Source organism: Marasmius oreades, chromosome 4, assembly GCF_018924745.1.
Source record: "Marasmius oreades isolate 03SP1 chromosome 4, whole genome shotgun sequence".
Lineage (NCBI taxonomy): Eukaryota > Fungi > Basidiomycota > Agaricomycetes > Agaricales > Marasmiaceae > Marasmius > Marasmius oreades.
The window spans coordinates 1,390,444-1,408,566 of record NC_057326.1 but is presented as its reverse complement, the minus strand read 5'-3'; the positions used below and the strand labels follow the sequence as shown (position 1 = coordinate 1,408,566).

The window sequence follows — 18,123 nt, the reverse complement described above, 5'->3', positions numbered from 1 at the left end:
CTTGACTTTGACCGCCACCATCGTCACCAATTGAACGACCTTCGGAATCTCAGAATGATGCAACCCACACCCGCACCGTCTACACCCCCTACATCTTTACCAGAAGCCTCTATGGAAGCTCAGGATGACTCCTATCCAATCCCGCCGCAAAATATAGGAAGCGCACCATTTGGAGTCCTCGTTGGGTTATTTGAGAAATTACAGAATGAAAGAAAGCAGGAGCGCAGAAAAAAGCTGATTGGTACATGGTTCAATGTACTCGTTACCGCGTCATTCCATCGCCTAGGACCCTAAATACTTGCCTTTTAGCATTGGAGAGAGGAAGTGGGCCACGATCTATATCCTGTCCTCCGTTTGATTCTACCTCAGGCATGTTGCCCGGCAATTGGATTAACTGTATTGGTGTTGACACCGACCTGCAGAAAGACAGAGAACGTGCCGTTTATGGAGTGAAAGAGAAGAACCTCGCCAAGATCTACATCAAGTTAATACCGCTGGGAAGAAATGACCCAGATGCTCAGCGTTTGGTGAACTGGAAGAAACCTACCGAACGTGAAGTATGTTAGTTTTCCTATATTGGTACTCCACCTTACTTCAGTACAGAAAGCATCCGGAGACTTTCCAACAGTTCTGTACGAAGTCGTCTACAAACGTTCATCAGTGATTGAAGGAAGCATGTCTATCGACGAGCTTAACGAGACATTGAACGAATTGTCGAAATGCATGGGCAAACAGTAAGTGTGCCCCGATGTGATCAACACATATTCATGGTCCTCGAAGGGATCAGCAAATGAAGATTCTTCAGCGTATCTATAACCGAACAACTCCGGAGGAGCAGAGGTGGATAATCCGTATTATTCTGAAAGGTACAACATATTTGTTCTTCACTCTCCGGTATGGCGACTGATCCTTCCTTCTAAGACATGGTCATATCTGTTAAAGAAACGACTGTATTTTCCGTGTTTCATCCGGATGCCCAGGACCTCTACAACACCTGTTCGGATTTGAAAAAGGTCGCATGGACTCTATGGGACACGTCAAACAAACTGGACGATGATGTGAGCTGTTTGTTCTGCAGAAGTGGGGACGGTGGAACTGAATTGGCGACCAGCAAAAAACTGTAGGCTTATTTCAGGCTTTCACGCCCATGTTATGCAAGCGACCGACCAGGACCATCGAGCAAACCGTCAAAGAGATGGGTGGTGCGGAATTCATAATCGAAGAAAAATTGGATGGGGAGAGGATACAACTTCACAAGCGAGGGAATGAGTACTATTACTGTTCCAGGTTAGTCCTTATCTCCATCGCCCGTTCGCATACTTTTCAATCATACGAAACATACGAAAATCAGGAAGGGAAAAGACTATACTTTCATGTACGGCAAACATGTCGGGGCCGGTACGCTGACGCCGTACATTGACAAAGCATTTCATCCTGGAGTGGAAAAGTGAGAAATCTATGCGACCTTTTGGACAGGCTCTGACAACCGGCCTGTAGTATTATTCTCGATGGTGAAATGCTAGTGTGGGACCCCGTTTCTGAACGCAACCTTCCGTTCGGTGGCCTCAAAACTGCAGCACTCGGTGGGAGGTCTACCGTCATATACGCGGTCCAAGTACTCAATATCCTGTCTAGACAAGTCTAAGAAGGACCTCAACCCACGGCCATGCTGTATGACATCCGGTTCCATTTTACCGAAAAACCTCACTGATGCCGTTTTTTCCCAGTCAAAGTGTTCGACCTCCTCTACCTAAATAATACGTCCCTTTTGGACAGGTCGACCGCTTTCCGAAAGAAAAACCTTCACCATTGCCTGACGGAAGTGAAAGGACGGCTCGAATTCGTCCCCGAGTATAAGGGAAAGACCGCAAAGGATGTCCGTTCCAAAATGGAGGAAATAATGGAAACCAGAGGAGAGGGTTTGGTCATCAAACATCCCAAGGCAAAGTATGTTTTGAATGGCAGGAATATGGATTGGATCAAAGTCTGTTTTTCTTCCGTTTGAGCGTGCTGTTATCAGTCTCACAACTCGATGTTTTCTCTAGGTGAAGCCTGAGTATATGGTGTGCTTGTTTGTTCGCGGGAGGCTGAACTTCCTTATGGTGATTGACTATGTCTGTGATAGGATAACATGGGTGAAACGGTCGATGTATTGGTCGTCGGTATGTGAACTCCCCTTTTTGTAGCCGAGATTCCATATGAATTTAGTGTCTAGGTGGTAACTATGGTACTGGGTCTCGAGGAGGAGGAGTCTCTACTCTCATTTGTGCTGTACTTGATATTCGTAACGGGGAGAGCGACGACGGTGAACAAAAGTCAGTTATCATCGTTCATCTTTCGACGACCAAGTTTGATATTGCTTCATTCAGGTATAGCACTTTTGTGCGAATTGGGTCCGGTCTGTCCTATACAGATTACGCGTGGGTTCGCGATAAACCATGGAAACCGTTGGACCGCAAGAACCCTCCAGAATTTCTGCAGACGTCGAAGAAGTCGTCAAGTGAGGATAAAGGTGATGTTTATCTGGAACCGAATGAGTGAGTGTGTCGTTTCATGCCTCGTTCCGGTATGGTTGATGAGTTTCTATTACCAATGGCAAGGTCCTTCATCTTGAAGGTAAAGGCGGCAGAGATTGTTCCCTCCGGTATCTCCTAAACCACTTGTTTCCTTTGTGCAAGTCAGCCTGAACGAAATTTTCCGAGACAGAACAATACCACATGGGATATACGATGCGGTTCCCCCGTGCATTATCCATCAGGGATGACTTGAACTTGGATAACTGTATGACTTCGGAGGGTGAGAAGCGTCCCCAGGTCGTATTTAACGTGCGGATTGATCGCTTGGACCTTGTTATTCCAGATGTTTTGAATAGTGTGCGATCGGAGAAGAAAAGGAAAATGGAGGGCGACGTCGGGCATGTCATTCCGAGTTTGTTTGTGCTGATGGCCTACTGACCTCTTTATAGCGAATCTAAGAAGAAGCGAAGGACAGCTGCTAAAAAGGTAAGCGTTGTCCGCGGTGTGTATTTGACATTGATGTGCATTAACATTCTCTGATAGGCCACCATTCTCTCATCCTATCAAGGGCCAAAACCCAAAGATGTCGAAGTTCAGTCAGACTTATTCAAGGGCCTAAAATTTGGTTTGTAAATTCTTCCCATGCCTCCCATTCAGGTCAGGTCTCTCACGGTGGGACTATACCTTCAGTCGTTATTCCAGACCCGAAGTCGAAGACAGGGAATGATGATAAGAACGAGCTGGTGAACCTGTAAGTTTGATTCAATCGGGATACGATGCAGTACTTACTCCGTCAAATGAAGGATTCTTTCCAACGGAGGCAGTTGTATGCAGATTGCTACGAAGCAAGCGGATCTCTTCGTGGTGTATGGAGGCATTGTAACACGTAAGTGAAGTTCTTACGACCACTTCGGTGGACGCTATTTTTTCCTCTGACATTCAGTTGGCTTATTGTTGTATCGTCCAGCATACAATGTGAAGCTCATTATTGATAAGGATATTCATGACATTATCAAACCCCAGTGGGTGACGGATTCCATTTCTCTGGGACGAACGGCGCCGTTGAGTAACAAGTGAGTATGTATAGAATTGACCTCTCAGGGTTGTGCTCAACGGTTGTCGTATCAATACTGTGGTTTGAAGGTATTTCTTCCACGCCACGTCTTCTCGAGCTTCCACCGATGAATATCAAGACGAGACTCAAGATGAGACGGAGAGGCAAAATGTCAAACAGGATGTCGTAGAAGCTCATTCAGACAGCAAGAATGAGCCTGAATCACACGCGCCGACACAGGACCGGGGTGCCGAAGCGCTCAAAAGGACAGTGATGGACCCGCGACTTGCGGAATGGTTGGGGCTTGACGAAACAGATTCCGTGGTGCCTATTACAAGCGTTGGAGAGAATGACTCGACATCAGAGACTGAGAACGATTCGAATAACGATGACGTGGCTGGGGAGGACTATGAAGAGGATTGGGTGCAGGTGCAGGTGAAAGACGGAGACGCAAATACAAAAACCCCTTCCGAGGTACACTTTTACACGGTTCTTGTCGACATGGTTCATAACTCTCATGGTCCGACAGGTCAGTTTAAAAATGGGTGAAGATGACTCAGCGATGGAATATGACCAGAATCTTATCTTTAAACATTTGTCAGTGAGTTTCCCGGTACTCGAGGGCATTGTTGACTGTTTCTTTCCTTTTGCTTCATAGGTGCTTTTACCTGGACTCACCGGAGAGCGCGCATCAGTATGGAATGAGTGCCAAAACAAACGCAAAGGGGATTGATCAGAGGTGTGTTATTTCAGTAACAACTCCGGCGTCATTGCATATTTATTTTACTTTGCTTGCGTCCTGTGATCTTTGGTCGATGATTAGCTTTATAGAGCTGAGAAAAGTGATCACCGACAATGGGGGACGAGTTGTGGGACTGGACGAAGGCAAACTAACACATGTCGTGATCGACAAGCGGGATACAAGCCGGAGAGTTGAACTCATGAGGAGGACATCTGAGTACGTTTCTGCTTAATTTCTGGACTTCAGAAAGACGAGAATTGTTGATAAAATGGGTAGACCCAGACGCCGGCACCTAGTTATCTCCGAATATATTCAGGCCTGTGTTGATGAGGGGACGCTTTTGGACGAAGACGGTAAGTACGGCGAGTACTTGAGGATTGTAAATCTATTCATCGAGCTGGTCTAGACTTTGCGCCTTGAGAGTGGACTGCAGGAGTGGTGTAGTGTAATATATATGGACAGCGTAACTGCCAAGTTTGCGTGATACATCATAGAGGCCCGGGCATCTAGCGGCAAAAGTTTGGTTGGGCTTACGTAATTAATCACGACCAATTTTTAATTGATTTCCTTGTGCCCTCCTCGTCAACAGTCTCATTAATTCCCACATTAGGCCCTGCAAGTCCTCCCCTCCCCTCCTCCATCATCCTTCCCAACCTCCTCCTTCTCGTCGTGAATTTTCTGTCTCTTGCTCTCCTCCTTCCTCCCTCTGTATCCAATCTCCGTCCATTTCTAATTATCCTCTATCCTCTCTCTCAACTTCGAATCAGGCCATCTTTCCTCGTCGGCATGGCGGCCTCTGATGCGTCCCCCATCTCTCAGCTCCTCAATTCCCTAGGTCTTACTCGAGAGGATCTACATAAACGTAGTGACGAGATGAGACAATTTCTGACGGCAGACAATCCCAGTTCTTCACGCGTTTTGTCTCGTGGAAGGGCAGACAGCTCGAGCTCAATATCCAATTTACGTTCACTTTCGAGATCACAAAGCACTGCAGCCACTTCTGCGCGGTCACGGTCTCGCGCAAGCTCGATATCATACCGGGACGACGCGTCTCCTTCACCAAGCCCAGTCAAGGCAGAACCAGTCGAGTCAGGTTTACCACCTCGCCAGCTAGACACCATGGAAGCTGTTTTAGAGCGACACAGGCTGGCTAGGAAAGAGAAGAGGCAGAGAAAAGAGAAGGAACGAGACATGTCAAGGGTGTCTCAGTCGTCTCCAACCCCGAGTAACGCGTCCAGTCGTGGAAAGAACTTGGGCTCGTTGTCATTGAAGCGCGAAGAACTCATAATTGACGCGAGGACTGGGCGTAGTACCAGTCTAGTCGATTCAGAGGTTAGTTGACGTGTCATCACTTGCTATGATTTTCATAAATACCATCGGAATAGCCTCCACCCCTCACACCCTCCCAAACCAAATATTATAGAGAGCACACTGCCGCGCAAGGACTTACGGTAGGCCTAATTCTCTCCTTGCTCATCGCCGGATTTAACTCGCTACCTCAAGGTGATACCTAAAGCCGAGTCGCCAGCTGTGAAAACTGTTCCGCCACAAGCGACCCATCACTATCCTTATTCGCGATATCTAGCACAAGCAGAACTGATTCCTTCTTTACAAAATCCACACACAGGCTCTTCCGTTGCCTCCTTCCCACCTTTTACACCCCAGAACAAGCGAACCCTCCCTCCTAGCCAAACTGACCGTCACTCTCCTCTTCTACCTTTATCTCCACCTCTGGCCACGCCTCAGGCATCCCCGATTCGCATTGTAAACATAGTATCTTCACCAGGTCCGATGGGACCAGAGCCAGAAGAAGAATCCTACAGCAGATTGCCATACACACTCCCACCTGGTCCCTACTCGCCTAACAAGCCTGACCTTTCTTATGCCGCATTGCTAGGGCAAGCGATCTTGTCCTCGTCAGATCATCGCTTGACTCTCCAAGAGATCTACGACTGGATAACGATCGTTTATCCCTACTTCAAACGCGGTGAAACTACTTGGATGAATAGCATCAGACATGTCCTGAGTACAACCGCATGCTTTCGAAAAGTTATTCGTGATCGCTCCCTCGGCAGGACACAGTGGGCTGTCTGGGACGAAGACTTAGAATGTTTCAAGAATGGTGGCTTTCGTAAGCAATTTTGCAAAGATATGAATGGGGGCAAGTCCCCCGCAGAGGTGATGCAAGCCAAGACCGGGAAACGAACCAGGAAGCCACAAGACGTAGAAGGAAGTGCGGAACGGAAAGGAAAGAAGCTCAAACGAGAAACAGACCATGCCACTGGTCCTCAACGGACAATACTGCCAGCCTCGCACACTGTTTTTCCTCCGGTTCAACCTGCGCCGCAGACACAGACATACTATGATACATGTGCTCAGTCACACAACTCGTCTGCTGACGTTCTCTTCCCGCCCATACCGACCCTTGGAACTCGACAGCTGGCTGTCAATCCATCAGTCACCACTTCCAGTATTTCCCAACCTGACGGCGATGATGCCGTTCCTCAATCTTCTCCTGGCTCAGACGTGTTTCCCCCGCCTTCATCAGCATCAACCTCCTCAGTACCCGAGCTTACTCCCAACTGCAGCTCGTCCAGTCCGCCTCCAACGACCAGCGACATGGAATTGGATGCTCCCATCATCATCCGCAATAACCCTCGGCGGGATCGTCCTGCTTTCGGATCATCTGGTGGCGTCTTTGGGATCGACTCAAGTAGCGATGATGATCTTGATAGCGATGATGATGGCCTTAGCAATACCAAATTGACCCCGGTACAGTTCTGGGGCTCGTTGCCAAGGAGAAAAGATGCGAATGAAGTCAAACCTGGACTAAAGCTGAAGCTGACTATCAACCACGGGAACGTTGGCCAACCCGACTTGGCAGATCTAGATCAGGATCAACCTTTACTCAATGCTGTGAAGAGCAAAAATGCCAAACAGAAGAGAGCTGCAAAATCAAATGTATGACTCTTTTCTGTATCTCTATCTTTTCAATGTTTCATGGTTGTCTTCGGCCTAGGAACGCCCGGATTCGCCTGCCCGAAAAACGTCCACAAAAGGTGGTCGATTGAAAGCTGCTGAAGTCAAAGTTTACAAAAATCCAAGATTGAAGACACCTCCGCGAGCCGCTGCCACCGAAGTACTTTCGACGCCTCCTCCGAATCGCAGTCGAAAAGTACAATTGTCCCCGATGCACACCCCACTCTCGCATAAGGGTTTGCATATGAGCCCGTCAGCTAGTTTAGCGCACTACAAAATGAACTTGGATCCGCCTCCGGTCGCATCATACAGCACAAATGAAGATGAACTCGTCTCCGCTTTTCTCCACACGCCGCTGCGCGGACCGGTCACTCCAAAGAGGTTATTGGAGGAATCCCCGTACAGGACCTCGTTTATATCTCCTTTCCGAACTCCAGGTTCGCGTCTAATAATTGACGATCATGATCCAAGGGCACTGTTGGATGAGGAACTGAACCGAATGAGTGCAGGACAGAACGACAGTCCGCCTTCAGGTGGACTCTTCGGGAAACAGAGAGAGCTGTTGTACGATTCTCCCAATGCGATGGATGCCAGTCCGGGGAAATGGGGTAAATGGTCGAGATGGTGACGACATTCACGAGTATGGTGGTGATGAAGTGACGATATACACGCTCAAGGCGTTTTGTTTGCGATGCAACGTGTGTTTTCTTTTCCTCTTGAATTGCTTTCGAGGAGGACTTTACAGTATCGTGTATTAGTTGAATCTGATCGACTAAATTTTATCATTCATCTTGTATTTCACGTACCCTCTTTCATTCTCGACCTTCCTCTCCGTCTCCCTTTCGTGTGCTGGCTGCTGTCACTTCCATCCATCAATTTTGTTTTGTTATGAACGGTTCTACTTTCTTTCATTTCAGATGTAGTTGTATCATTATCTACACGTAGTTATCCCTCAGTCTGACTCACCGTTGATGCGCAGACATGTACTCGTAAGTAGCGATAGTGATTGCTTTCGGGGGCCGATTATGTACGCAACTGATGGCGGACCTCCACTTTTTTCTCGACCAACAATGAACGTGAACACCATGGCTGCACCCATAGGTATCCTTCTTTACTAAGGGATATCAATGTTCATTGAATATAGTTTCTACAGCTCTACTGTCTGTCTATGACAAAACCAATCTCATCGATCTAGCTGGGGAGCTCAACGGCGCAGGTGTTCGATTACTTGGATCGGGTGGAACGGCGAAAAAGATTCGAGAGGTTGGCATACCCATAGAGTGCGTCCCACCATTCTCCCTCGAGTATGAGCGATAGATTGAAGGAAATCCCGTCTACAGTGACGTTGCTGATCTAACGAAAGCTCCGGAGATGCTTGGAGGGCGAGTCAAGACATTACATCCTGCAGTTCACGGAGGTTAGGACGAGTCACTAAAAATGACCCACTTGTTTGGTGAGCACGATTTGAACTGATCGATGTTTTCATTCCAGGTATCCTCTCACGAAACCTTCCCTCGGACCAGGCAGAGCTCAAGGCCCAAGGAATTGCTCCGATCTCTATTGTCGTCTGCAACCTTTACCCGTTCGAGTCCACCATCTTCAAGCCAAATTGTACCTTGGCCGACGCGGTAGAAGAGATCGACATTGGCGGTGTCACTCTACTGCGTGCAGCTGCAAAGAACCACGAGCGTGTTTCCGTGATTTCTGACCCAGCTGATTACAGTGAATTTCTGGAAGCGTGGAAGACCGGGAACGGTGACGTCGGACAGGCATTGCGAAACAAGTTGGCTTTGAAGGCTTTTGAGATGACAGCCAAGTACGATGCAGCTATCAGTAGTTATTTTCGGGAACAGTACGCGTCAGGAGACCTACCCGCAGAAAAATCGGTCGGTTCTGTTCAGAGGATACCACTTCGCTATGGGGCTAACCCACATCAAAAACCTGCGCAAGCATTTGTCACAGAACGGGAACTCCCATTCAAAGGTATCGTTGTCCGGTCGATTGTCTCTCCGTCGTAGTGACCCAGGTCTTACTGGTTCCCCCCCCTCCCCGCGAAATAGCCTTGTGTGGATCTCCAGGATATATTAATTTGCTGGATGCATTGAATTCTTACGCTTTGGTGAAGGAGCTCCGGGAGGCGCTTAATCTTCCTGCTGCTGCATCTTTCAAACACGTTTCCCCGGCTGGTGCCGCTGTCGGTATTGAGCTCAATGAAACCGAGAAGAAAGTATATGGAGTTGACGACCTCAAGGACTCGCTCACTCCCCTTGCTTGCGCCTACGCTCGTGCCCGAGGTGAGAATGGTTGAGTTCTATTGGCTTGGAGCATGTCACAAACTGACAGAACTTTAGGTGCGGACCGCATGTCCTCATTCGGAGACTTTATCGCGTTGTCCGACCCTTGTGATCTTGTGACGGCTCGTATCATCTCGCGGGAGGTTTCAGACGGTATCATCGCGCCTGGCTACTCCTCTGAAGCGTTGGACGTTCTTTCCAAAAAGAAGGGCGGCAAGTACTGTGTTCTCCAGGTAGAAATGGTTCTCGATCAAATGCAGTCGTTTATTCTAATTTGCCGTTTCGCTTTATAGATCGATCCTTCTTATGAACCAGCTGATATTGAGACCAAACAAGTATACGGAATTCACCTACAACAAAGACGCAATAATGCCAAGATCGATGCGAAGCTGTTCGAAAACATTGTTTCGAAGCAAAAACACGTGAACCTGTCCTACTTACCGTCCAATGGATGACTGATACACGGGCCTCTTCCTCTCTTGCAGCTTGCAGCATCTGCTCTGACGGATCTTATTCTCGCCACCCTTTCCCTGAAATATACACAGTCCAACAGTGTGGCCTATGCCTTAAATGGCGCAATTATTGGCTTGGGCGCTGGTCAGCAGTCACGGATTCACTGCACCCGACTTGCTGGTGGTAAAGCAGACATCTGGTGGCTGCGCCACCATCCTAGGGTACTCGCGCTGCCGTTCAAAAAGGGAGTCAAACGGGCCGAGAAAGCAAACGCAATCGATCTGTTCGTAGGTGGAGAGACTTTAGAAGGTGGAGAGAAGGATCAGTGGGAGAGCCTGTTCGAGGGGAAAGTCGAGGCACTCACGGAAGCGGAAAGAAAGGAATGGGTTACAAAACTCGATAACGTCGCATGTTCCAGCGACGCGTTCTTCCCATTCCCCGATAACGTCCATCGCGCACGGAAGAGTGGTGTTAAGTATCTGGCTGCGCCGAGCGGAAGTGTTATGGATGCAGAATGCATCAATGCAGCGGACGAACATGGTATCGTGTTCGCCCACACATCTCTACGTCTATTTCACCATTGAGCAGTGGACTTAAGATTGATATCTCCCATATATTGTGTATATTTCTATTAGCAGTTAGGGAAAAAGTGTATTCAACTACATTATCCTCCTTGGAACGTCGCACCTCTACGAAAAAAAGGAAGTCCACTAGTCTCTAGATTGTCAAATTTGAAATGGCATGGTTCAGCGGCATCCGATCCGGCACCCCCGATGTCGGGTATGCCTCAGCGGCCCGATCCAGGATGGAATGGTAGCGTCGACGTGTCGACTCCGAGAAGTACTCCTTTCAATGCCATGCTTCGCGACATTCTTTTGACTATTCATTCTATCCTGAAACTCATTCTCACTCCTATCATCTTTCTGCTCTCTTTTCTTCGCCTGCAATCAGTAGCAGGTTATCCAAGGCGTTTACTTCTCAAGGCACTTGCATCCGGACCAATACCTCAACATGTTGCCTTCGTGATGGATGGGAATCGGCGATATGCCAGGAAATTCAATCAAAAAGTTCAACAAGGACATGGAGAGGGCTATCAAACATTGAGGCGGGTGCGTAACTCCACAAACTGTCTGATGACCCAAGAAATGTTCAGTGTCTTTTACAGGTTTTAGAAGTATGCCTTCATTTGAATATACATTGTGTATCCGTATTCGCCTTTGCAATCGACAATTTCAAACGTCCGAAGGAGGAAGTTGATGCACTTTTGAATCTTGCTGTGGACAAATTGGACGAACTCTGTCAACATGAGTACGTGAAACGACTGTCAGCTGAAGTTCATCATCACAAGTATTGCCTTGCAGGGATTTACTAACTCAGTATAACGTTCGCCTGAATGTTATTGGTAGGAAGGAGCTATTTCCTACATTCGTGCAAGACGCAGTGAAGCGTGCCGAGGACCTGACGAGGATGAATAACGGGTGAGGCTCTGTCCATCCAGCCGTTTTCGCAACAATGCTGAGAATGATATAATTTTACCAAAGGTCCATTCTCAATCTGTGTATGCCATACTCATCTCGAGATGAAATTACAACAGCGGTTGAATCCTGTGTACGAGAAGCTGTCACAGAGTTTACTTCAAAGGGATTCTCTGGTTCTGAGGAAGCATCGTGAGTCGCAAACACCAAATCATATCTTGAATCCGACACATTAAATGCTTGAACAGACCCATGAATATTACGCCAGAGAAGATCACCTCCCGCCTCATGACGACGCAATGCGGTAGCCCTCCGCAGGTGGATATTCTCATAAGGACCAGCGGAGTGACCCGTTTCAGCGATTACATGCTTTGGCAAGTGCGTCAGAACGACTTGGTGCCCTGTCACATATACTGAGCATTTGATCCCTAGTGTAATGAAAACACTCAAGTTCACTTTGTTGACGCTTACTGGCCCGAATTTGGACTGCTAGATTTTGTCCCTATAATCCTCCAATACCAACGTGCGGTCTGGAGTGGACGAATCATCCCGAAAAAACGACACGTTAATGGTGGAACTTCGTGGAACGGTCGGCGAAGGGTAGAATTGAAGACCAGGTAGAGGTGAGGTTGTAATTTATAGTGATAAGTATTTCGTATACATATCTGTAAACTAGAGCGCGGAACTTATACAAGGAGAAAAAGATATCGATATCGATACATGGGATTCATAACGTTCGTCGGAACATATATTAAGATGTAAAAAACGGCTACTTGCCACCCATCATCTTGTCCAACCCGAGACCACAGTAGAGTTGTTTGAGTCCCTTAACAAAGGTCGTCAGTCCGCGAACTTCAAGAAGGACGAATGGTACTCACAAGAGCTGAAGCGATTCCATTGAGCAAGCTGTCCAATCCCAGCCCACTCAGGAGCTTTGCTACAAGATTTAGGACACCGGTGAGGAGAAGACAGACGCCCGATATGATTTGAGTTAAGGGAGCTAAAGAGACAACAAGGCTTTCGCGTGAAAAAAGGGAAGTTGAGTTTAAAGAAGTCCGTACGCACCGCCTAGGGCGTCCAGAAGAGGTCCAAGGTCTTTTTTGGCCTTTGGGAAGGCGTCAAGCTTGCCTTTTGCCCATTCAATGGTCCCACCCATTTCCTCCGCGAGCTACGCGAAAAGGTTGGGAAACGTTTTGGCATTCAAAACGGGCAGTCTGAACTTACGACTTTGACGGCAGAAGCAAGTCGCTGTTCCTCAGGTGTAGCTGAACTAGCCTGTTGATGATTTTGTGCTTTCCTGGAAAGACGATTGCCCGGGTCTGCACCCTTGATATTTCCATTCGTCTCATTGAGGATTTGCTCAGCCTGAGTTAGAAGAGGCTTGACTTGTTTGACAAGTTCATCTTCGTCGCGGTCTTCTTCTTTACGGGCTTCCATATTTTCAATATGCTACAGCCAAGGAAGAACGGTCGTCAATAGAAGAGTTGAAAATGAACTCAAAATGACGGACAGAACGAATCATCTTGCAGAGTGGACGAAGGCGTGAGTTGGCGTCTTCAATGAGGCCAGAAAGCCGTTCTGCAAGCTCCTTGTCTTGTTGCTTCTTTTTTTCGTCGTTCGATCCATCCGTCTTGCGACCGCTGACGTCTGGTGGTGGTCCGTCATCCATCTGCTGCTGGGTTCTCGGGATGGGAGGAGGAGACTGAGAAGCCGTACGACGGTTTCTGTCTTCACCTGCATGTTGTTCTTCACCTGCATGTTGGTCCTCTTCCGAGGGAGATCGATCAGTTGGATCCATGACTTTGTGAGTTTTGTGAGTTTTGGTAAGAATGTGGGTAGTTTACCGAGCTTCTAGATTGGTTTTTATAATCCCTCAAGAGGAGGAGTATGGTGGAATACTTGATATCATAGTGACACTTGTTCAGTGGATTCCCTCGTGGAATGGACCAGTATATGGGAAAGTGCAGGCGGTGCAAGGGCCTTGTTGGTGCAAAGGGTCGTGGCGTCAAGGTAACCGCTCCAGGAAGTACTCCAAGGCCCCTCAGGGCGGGTTGACTGACGTCGTTACCGTATAATTACTGTAGAACTAGTGATGGTGCCTGATTAAATCGTAGAACGTGTATCTCATTCGCATATTCGCATGATTCGACCACCGACATCATAAGCCACCTTGTCTGCTCCGCTGAGAACAGCTGATTCAAGTTCCTTTCCCACCCAGACTGCGGAAGAATTCCGAGTATGCGTGCTCGACGTCGAAAGACAGCTACAGCATAAAACATTGCCATCAAGGCCCCTTCACCCCATGGATTCCGACGAGGGTGCTCACCTGCCTCGACTGTTCTTCTGTTATCGTTTCTGACGCCGACATTCCATTCAATGTTATTAACCTACTCACGGGATCAAGCTGGATCAATCATAGAACGGAGGGGAAAGAAGGACGCACCATCCAACCAGCCGACTCCTCGCCTCGGAATCATTGCTACCCTTGAACCTGGCATACCCTGTTACAAGATTCTGCAGTAATGGATGTAACTGATCCTTCGCTCGCAGGTTGAGTTTAAGCGCGTCCATGAACGTTATAAAGCTCTATAATCATTTGAGTCGACATCCGAGATAGGTGGAAAGAGTGATCGCACCTCTGTGGTCTCAGCAACCCATTTTGCAGTCTCAGAACCCGAAAGACCTGAATCGCCACTTGGATGTTCAACCGTTGCGGGCACACCAACTTTAACACGCTCTAGTGCGGCTGAAGAGTCCATCTACGACGGTCAATAGGTAGCAAGTTCCGTTATGAATCGGCCACTATAGCACAAATCCTCACCCGATACCGCTTCATGAAATCTTCAACACTAGAGACCTCATCCTTTATGACCTTTTGTTTCATGATGGTATTATATTGAGAAAGCAATCTTGTACAGGCTGGAGTGTATCTCTTAATCGAAAACCAGAAAGCTTAGCTGGGCATACGAACAAGAAACGGAGACACACAACGTACTCAGCGGCTGTGATGGCATCTCTAAGGTATGCAGCTTCGAGATAGTGGATGGAGGTGAGGATTCCGAAAAGTGTGGCCAGAGTCTCATATTTCTCGCGTTCCGCTTTGATAGTGTATAACCGAACTTCTTCGTCGAGCGAAAAGGACATGATGGTGAGAAGAGAGAGACAGGTTGTTTGGTCACTGTTAGACGCGTCCTCAAAACCCTATTGATCGCTGTCATCAACAATGTCGATGCAGCCCAAATTTCAATTGAACAATCTTCCCATCACCACGTCCCTCAGAGCTGAAGGCGGAGTTCTTGACCCCGCAACATGCCGCTAGACCACCACAAACGTCCATCGGTGTCTCAGAAACGTGGTCTATTCCCGAAAATCAAAGCATCTGTGAAGGTACAGTACTGGATGCTTTTATGCTGTATCATGAGCTTATCTTTATTCGAGGATACTATCAATCAACGGTGATCAGTGCGGACGTCTTTGAGGATGTTCAATGAGTACTTGAAGCCCTCAGTCCATTGATATGTGTATGCAGTCCACTGCGGGTATAACCCATAATGTGCCATTGGTGTTCCATCATGGACTCATTTACATGTACAAAGCATGTTATAGTTTCGGAGGACATTAGGTAGGAGGGGAGGCGGTGAAATCAGACCCAACGGCCTATGTCAGTCATGACTTTAAATGGATTTTTGGTAAAAACCACGTATGTACTTACCGAGAACGGAAAACACAAACCCGATTGCTCCGTCCGAGTACTGAACGTGAACGCCTGGGTCGATTTCGTTTCCTTCATCGTTAACTTCTTTCGCCATCGTAAATCTCGTGAGCACAAATATGTCATCGTGAGCCAGATTGAATTGATGGCGAGATATCATTCAGGATGATTTCTCCAAATCCGAAAGCAACCAGTTCGTGATGAGGGCTTTTCCATCCTGCTTCTTGAACCAGTCGGGGTTGAACGTTGATCAATAGGTCGGGAGTAGGTTTCATTGCCTTTTCGCCCTGCGCGAGAGGAATGTGTCGTATTGGGCATTGAGGATTATCGTTACATACCTCAAGGAGCTACGATGTTAGAGAGAGCAATTACCAAAACGAAATGGTCACAATACCTCGGGAATGAGATATCCTTCATATATACATCATCATTCACAGCTTCACGCCCCACCGATACCAATATTGCAAGCTGTGCTTAGTGAACCCAGATGTCGAGGGGGAGAAACGTCCAAACAGCGTGATTAAATTCCATCGGAGAGTCTCTGCGAAGATAGCGTTGGTGTAAGGTAAACTCACCCGTGAACAGCTACGTTTTCCATGCGGTAGTAGTGGCTGCCGGAACTGAGGGATGCTGCTTGTCAGTAAAGTAAGGTAAGCGACTAAAGATATTTCCCGTATATCAGTTAAAGAACCAGTGAAAGTGTCGTGGGCCTAGCCTAACACAGAAGAAAGTCGGTCTGTGTACTTCAATGTCGAAGTTAAGTCGTGAGCCAGAAACGCGAACGTCACGCGCGATCTGGGACCTACCCTTGGTCATTGCCCACAACAATGTCAACCACGTTTCCATTGCTCCTCCCCCCAAACTCGATCACTTCGACGCGCTCTCCTCGCGAATGGACACCCAAAGCATACAGACAACCTCCTCAACCGCCTCCAACGGACGATTCTAAAACTCAAGAATTAGAGCTAGCTTATGCCCGACAGTTTATGGATGGAAAAGTTATCAAGAAAACACGTCCCCGTCGGACTGTAGATTACAATGGTGGATTAGGTCGTTGGTTTCTGTTAAGGAAACTCAGTCCGAATCCGCACTTCGTCCCGTATATGAGGCCTTGTCCTCCAGCAATTATCGACGTACGTGAACTCGTAGTAATCAATTTCAGGTCACTGATCCATTGCAGCTTCTTCCACCCAAAGCATACCCAGAAAACCCATCTACTTCATTATGTACAAAATTCGTGCACACTTCCACCAACAAAATTCGTTGCCCAGTAAACATCGTCACTTGGACCCCCGAGGCCAGACGTATCCTAACCGGTTCCACCTCCGGGGAATTCACCCTTTGGAACGGCTTAACATTCAACTTTGAAACAATTCTCCAAGCTCATGATACCGCTATCTGCACCTTCTCTTTCACCCACTCCGGTGCCTATCTAGCATCCGCGGACAAAACAGGGATCATAAAGTACTTCGAACCCAATATGAACAATTTGACCGCCTGGCAGGGATCCAGTTCTCGAGAAGCCATAAGAGGTATCAGTTTTAGTCCGGATGACAGAAGGTTTGCTACTGCGAGTGATGACAGGACGGTTAGAATATGGGCGTTCGAGGAAAGCAGGGTCGAGAGTGTGTTGGATGGCCATGGATGGGACGTCAAGTGTGTTCAGTGGCATCCAACGAAAGGTCTCATTGTGTCGGGAAGTAAAGATAACCAAATCAAGTTCTGGGATCCGCGTTCTGGTACAATACTTACAACACTGTGAGTATCTCAGTTCGTGATTTCAGTTATGATTCATAATCCTTTCACCTTTTAGCCACCAGCACAAAAACACGATTCAAGCACTGGCGTGGTCGCCAAACGGCAATTTTGTAGCCAGTGCATCCCGAGATCAGACGGTTCGCGTATTTGATATACGTGCCATGAAAGAATTTAGAATACTCAAAGGCCATAAGAAAGAAGTTTGTTGTAAGTTTTTTCTTCTCCTGAATTCTATGTTTTGATCTCGTTGACACTCTTTTAGCTGTCACCTGGCACCCCTTTCACCAAATACTCGTTTCCGGCGGCTCAGAAGGGGCCATCATACATTGGGACCTCTCAACCGATGATTCAGCTCCACCCCTTACACTCCCCGAAGGCCCACAAATCCCACCCACGTCTTCTACGCAAACGGCAGCCAGCAACCAGTCCCTTAGCTTCCTTGTAACACCGACGCCCGTGACTACCCCTCGATGTACCTTAACCCAGGCGCATGATTCAAACGTTTGGTCTATGCAATTCCATCCGTTAGGCCACCTCCTTGTCTCAGCCTCAAATGACCACACCACTCGCTTTTGGTCGCGTGAACGGCCCGGAGAAGGTGTAGGAGAAGAAGGTGTGAAACCTGGCGATGCAGAGTGGGCTGGAGAGGGAGAAGGACCGGACGAGGAGATGATGGTTCCTGGATTTGGAGGGGCGCCATCGGGGTGGAAAGAAGAGGATAGCGTTGATTATGGAAACCAGTATTCAAACTCTCACGATGGGGGCTACGGACGCCAAGTTGGGGCTGAATCGGAATCGTTTAGAGGACCTCAAACTGGAGGTGATGATGACTTTTCTATCCCGGGATTTGGTGCTGATTCCGCTGCTGATTCCGCTGGTGGCGGGAGCATGTATGAACTCGGTCCCGGCCCTGGTAGGGGGTATGATTCTGGTAGAGGAGGATACAATTCACGACAGCACGAGGATTCTGGTCACTCTGGCGAATGGGGTGGCCGCAGCAATGGTCATGGTCATGGTGGTGGTGGTCGGTCAGGTCGTTGGGGAGGTGGTAGGAGAAGTAATCGCTACTGATGTCCGCTTCATTTGTACTTGTACTCTAGATATACATGACTTGTACATGACAGTTCTAGTTGACGATGG

General features: G+C 47.9%; 7 protein-coding genes across 7 annotated transcripts; 5 read left to right on the top strand and 2 right to left on the bottom strand.

Moving 5' to 3' along the window:
* Nucleotides 1-54: 54 nt before the first annotated feature.
* Nucleotides 55-4,732, top strand: LIG4 (DNA ligase (ATP); the record flags this gene model as incomplete). Its single annotated transcript, XM_043151981.1, has 29 exons — nucleotides 55-255; nucleotides 310-369; nucleotides 423-557; nucleotides 604-734; nucleotides 781-866; nucleotides 922-1,058; nucleotides 1,112-1,287; nucleotides 1,352-1,447; nucleotides 1,498-1,583; nucleotides 1,636-1,671; nucleotides 1,728-1,984; nucleotides 2,046-2,063; nucleotides 2,126-2,162; nucleotides 2,216-2,315; nucleotides 2,370-2,537; nucleotides 2,601-2,644; nucleotides 2,707-2,796; nucleotides 2,860-2,914; nucleotides 2,966-3,002; nucleotides 3,060-3,141; nucleotides 3,207-3,267; nucleotides 3,320-3,402; nucleotides 3,484-3,589; nucleotides 3,660-4,044; nucleotides 4,100-4,167; nucleotides 4,229-4,309; nucleotides 4,394-4,528; nucleotides 4,589-4,665; nucleotides 4,719-4,732. 29 exons carry the CDS (start codon nucleotides 55-57, stop codon nucleotides 4,730-4,732), a joined length of 3,042 nt encoding a protein of 1,013 aa, XP_043010063.1.
* Nucleotides 4,733-5,098: 366 nt separating this feature from the next.
* Nucleotides 5,099-7,919, top strand: E1B28_007258 (uncharacterized protein; the record flags this gene model as incomplete). Its single annotated transcript, XM_043151980.1, has 4 exons — nucleotides 5,099-5,644; nucleotides 5,698-5,763; nucleotides 5,816-7,273; nucleotides 7,332-7,919. The coding sequence occupies 4 exons, from the start codon at nucleotides 5,099-5,101 to the stop codon at nucleotides 7,917-7,919; spliced, it is 2,658 nt and encodes an 885-aa protein (XP_043010062.1).
* A 343-nt stretch (nucleotides 7,920-8,262) lies between these two features.
* Nucleotides 8,263-10,622, top strand: ADE10 (Bifunctional purine biosynthesis protein ade10; the record flags this gene model as incomplete). Its single annotated transcript, XM_043151979.1, has 8 exons — nucleotides 8,263-8,392; nucleotides 8,445-8,571; nucleotides 8,632-8,708; nucleotides 8,783-9,274; nucleotides 9,352-9,585; nucleotides 9,643-9,818; nucleotides 9,879-10,007; nucleotides 10,071-10,622. The coding sequence occupies 8 exons, from the start codon at nucleotides 8,263-8,265 to the stop codon at nucleotides 10,620-10,622; spliced, it is 1,917 nt and encodes a 638-aa protein (XP_043010061.1).
* Nucleotides 10,623-10,853: 231 nt separating this feature from the next.
* Nucleotides 10,854-12,239, top strand: E1B28_007256 (uncharacterized protein). The gene is made up of 6 exons (XM_043151978.1): nucleotides 10,854-11,147; nucleotides 11,204-11,346; nucleotides 11,400-11,516; nucleotides 11,580-11,705; nucleotides 11,762-11,891; nucleotides 11,946-12,239. Exons 1-6 carry the CDS (start codon nucleotides 10,896-10,898, stop codon nucleotides 12,132-12,134), a joined length of 957 nt encoding a protein of 318 aa, XP_043010060.1. The 5' UTR covers nucleotides 10,854-10,895; the 3' UTR covers nucleotides 12,135-12,239.
* A 43-nt stretch (nucleotides 12,240-12,282) lies between these two features.
* E1B28_007255 (uncharacterized protein) lies at nucleotides 12,283-13,311 on the bottom strand (the record flags this gene model as incomplete). The annotated part of the gene is made up of 5 exons (XM_043151977.1): nucleotides 12,283-12,339; nucleotides 12,392-12,513; nucleotides 12,579-12,681; nucleotides 12,738-12,962; nucleotides 13,024-13,311. 5 exons carry the CDS (start codon nucleotides 13,309-13,311, stop codon nucleotides 12,283-12,285), a joined length of 795 nt encoding a protein of 264 aa, XP_043010059.1.
* Nucleotides 13,312-13,533: 222 nt separating this feature from the next.
* Nucleotides 13,534-14,673, bottom strand: E1B28_007254 (uncharacterized protein). Its single transcript, XM_043151976.1, has 6 exons — nucleotides 14,509-14,673; nucleotides 14,335-14,443; nucleotides 14,150-14,272; nucleotides 13,957-14,099; nucleotides 13,840-13,900; nucleotides 13,534-13,776 (listed from the first exon to the last, which is right to left on the bottom strand). Exons 1-6 carry the CDS (start codon nucleotides 14,655-14,657, stop codon nucleotides 13,711-13,713), a joined length of 651 nt encoding a protein of 216 aa, XP_043010058.1. The 5' UTR covers nucleotides 14,658-14,673; the 3' UTR covers nucleotides 13,534-13,710.
* A 1,379-nt stretch (nucleotides 14,674-16,052) lies between these two features.
* E1B28_007253 (uncharacterized protein) lies at nucleotides 16,053-18,054 on the top strand (the record flags this gene model as incomplete). Its single annotated transcript, XM_043151975.1, has 4 exons — nucleotides 16,053-16,358; nucleotides 16,406-16,983; nucleotides 17,039-17,190; nucleotides 17,246-18,054. 4 exons carry the CDS (start codon nucleotides 16,053-16,055, stop codon nucleotides 18,052-18,054), a joined length of 1,845 nt encoding a protein of 614 aa, XP_043010057.1.
* Between the last annotated feature and the right edge of the window lie 69 nt (nucleotides 18,055-18,123).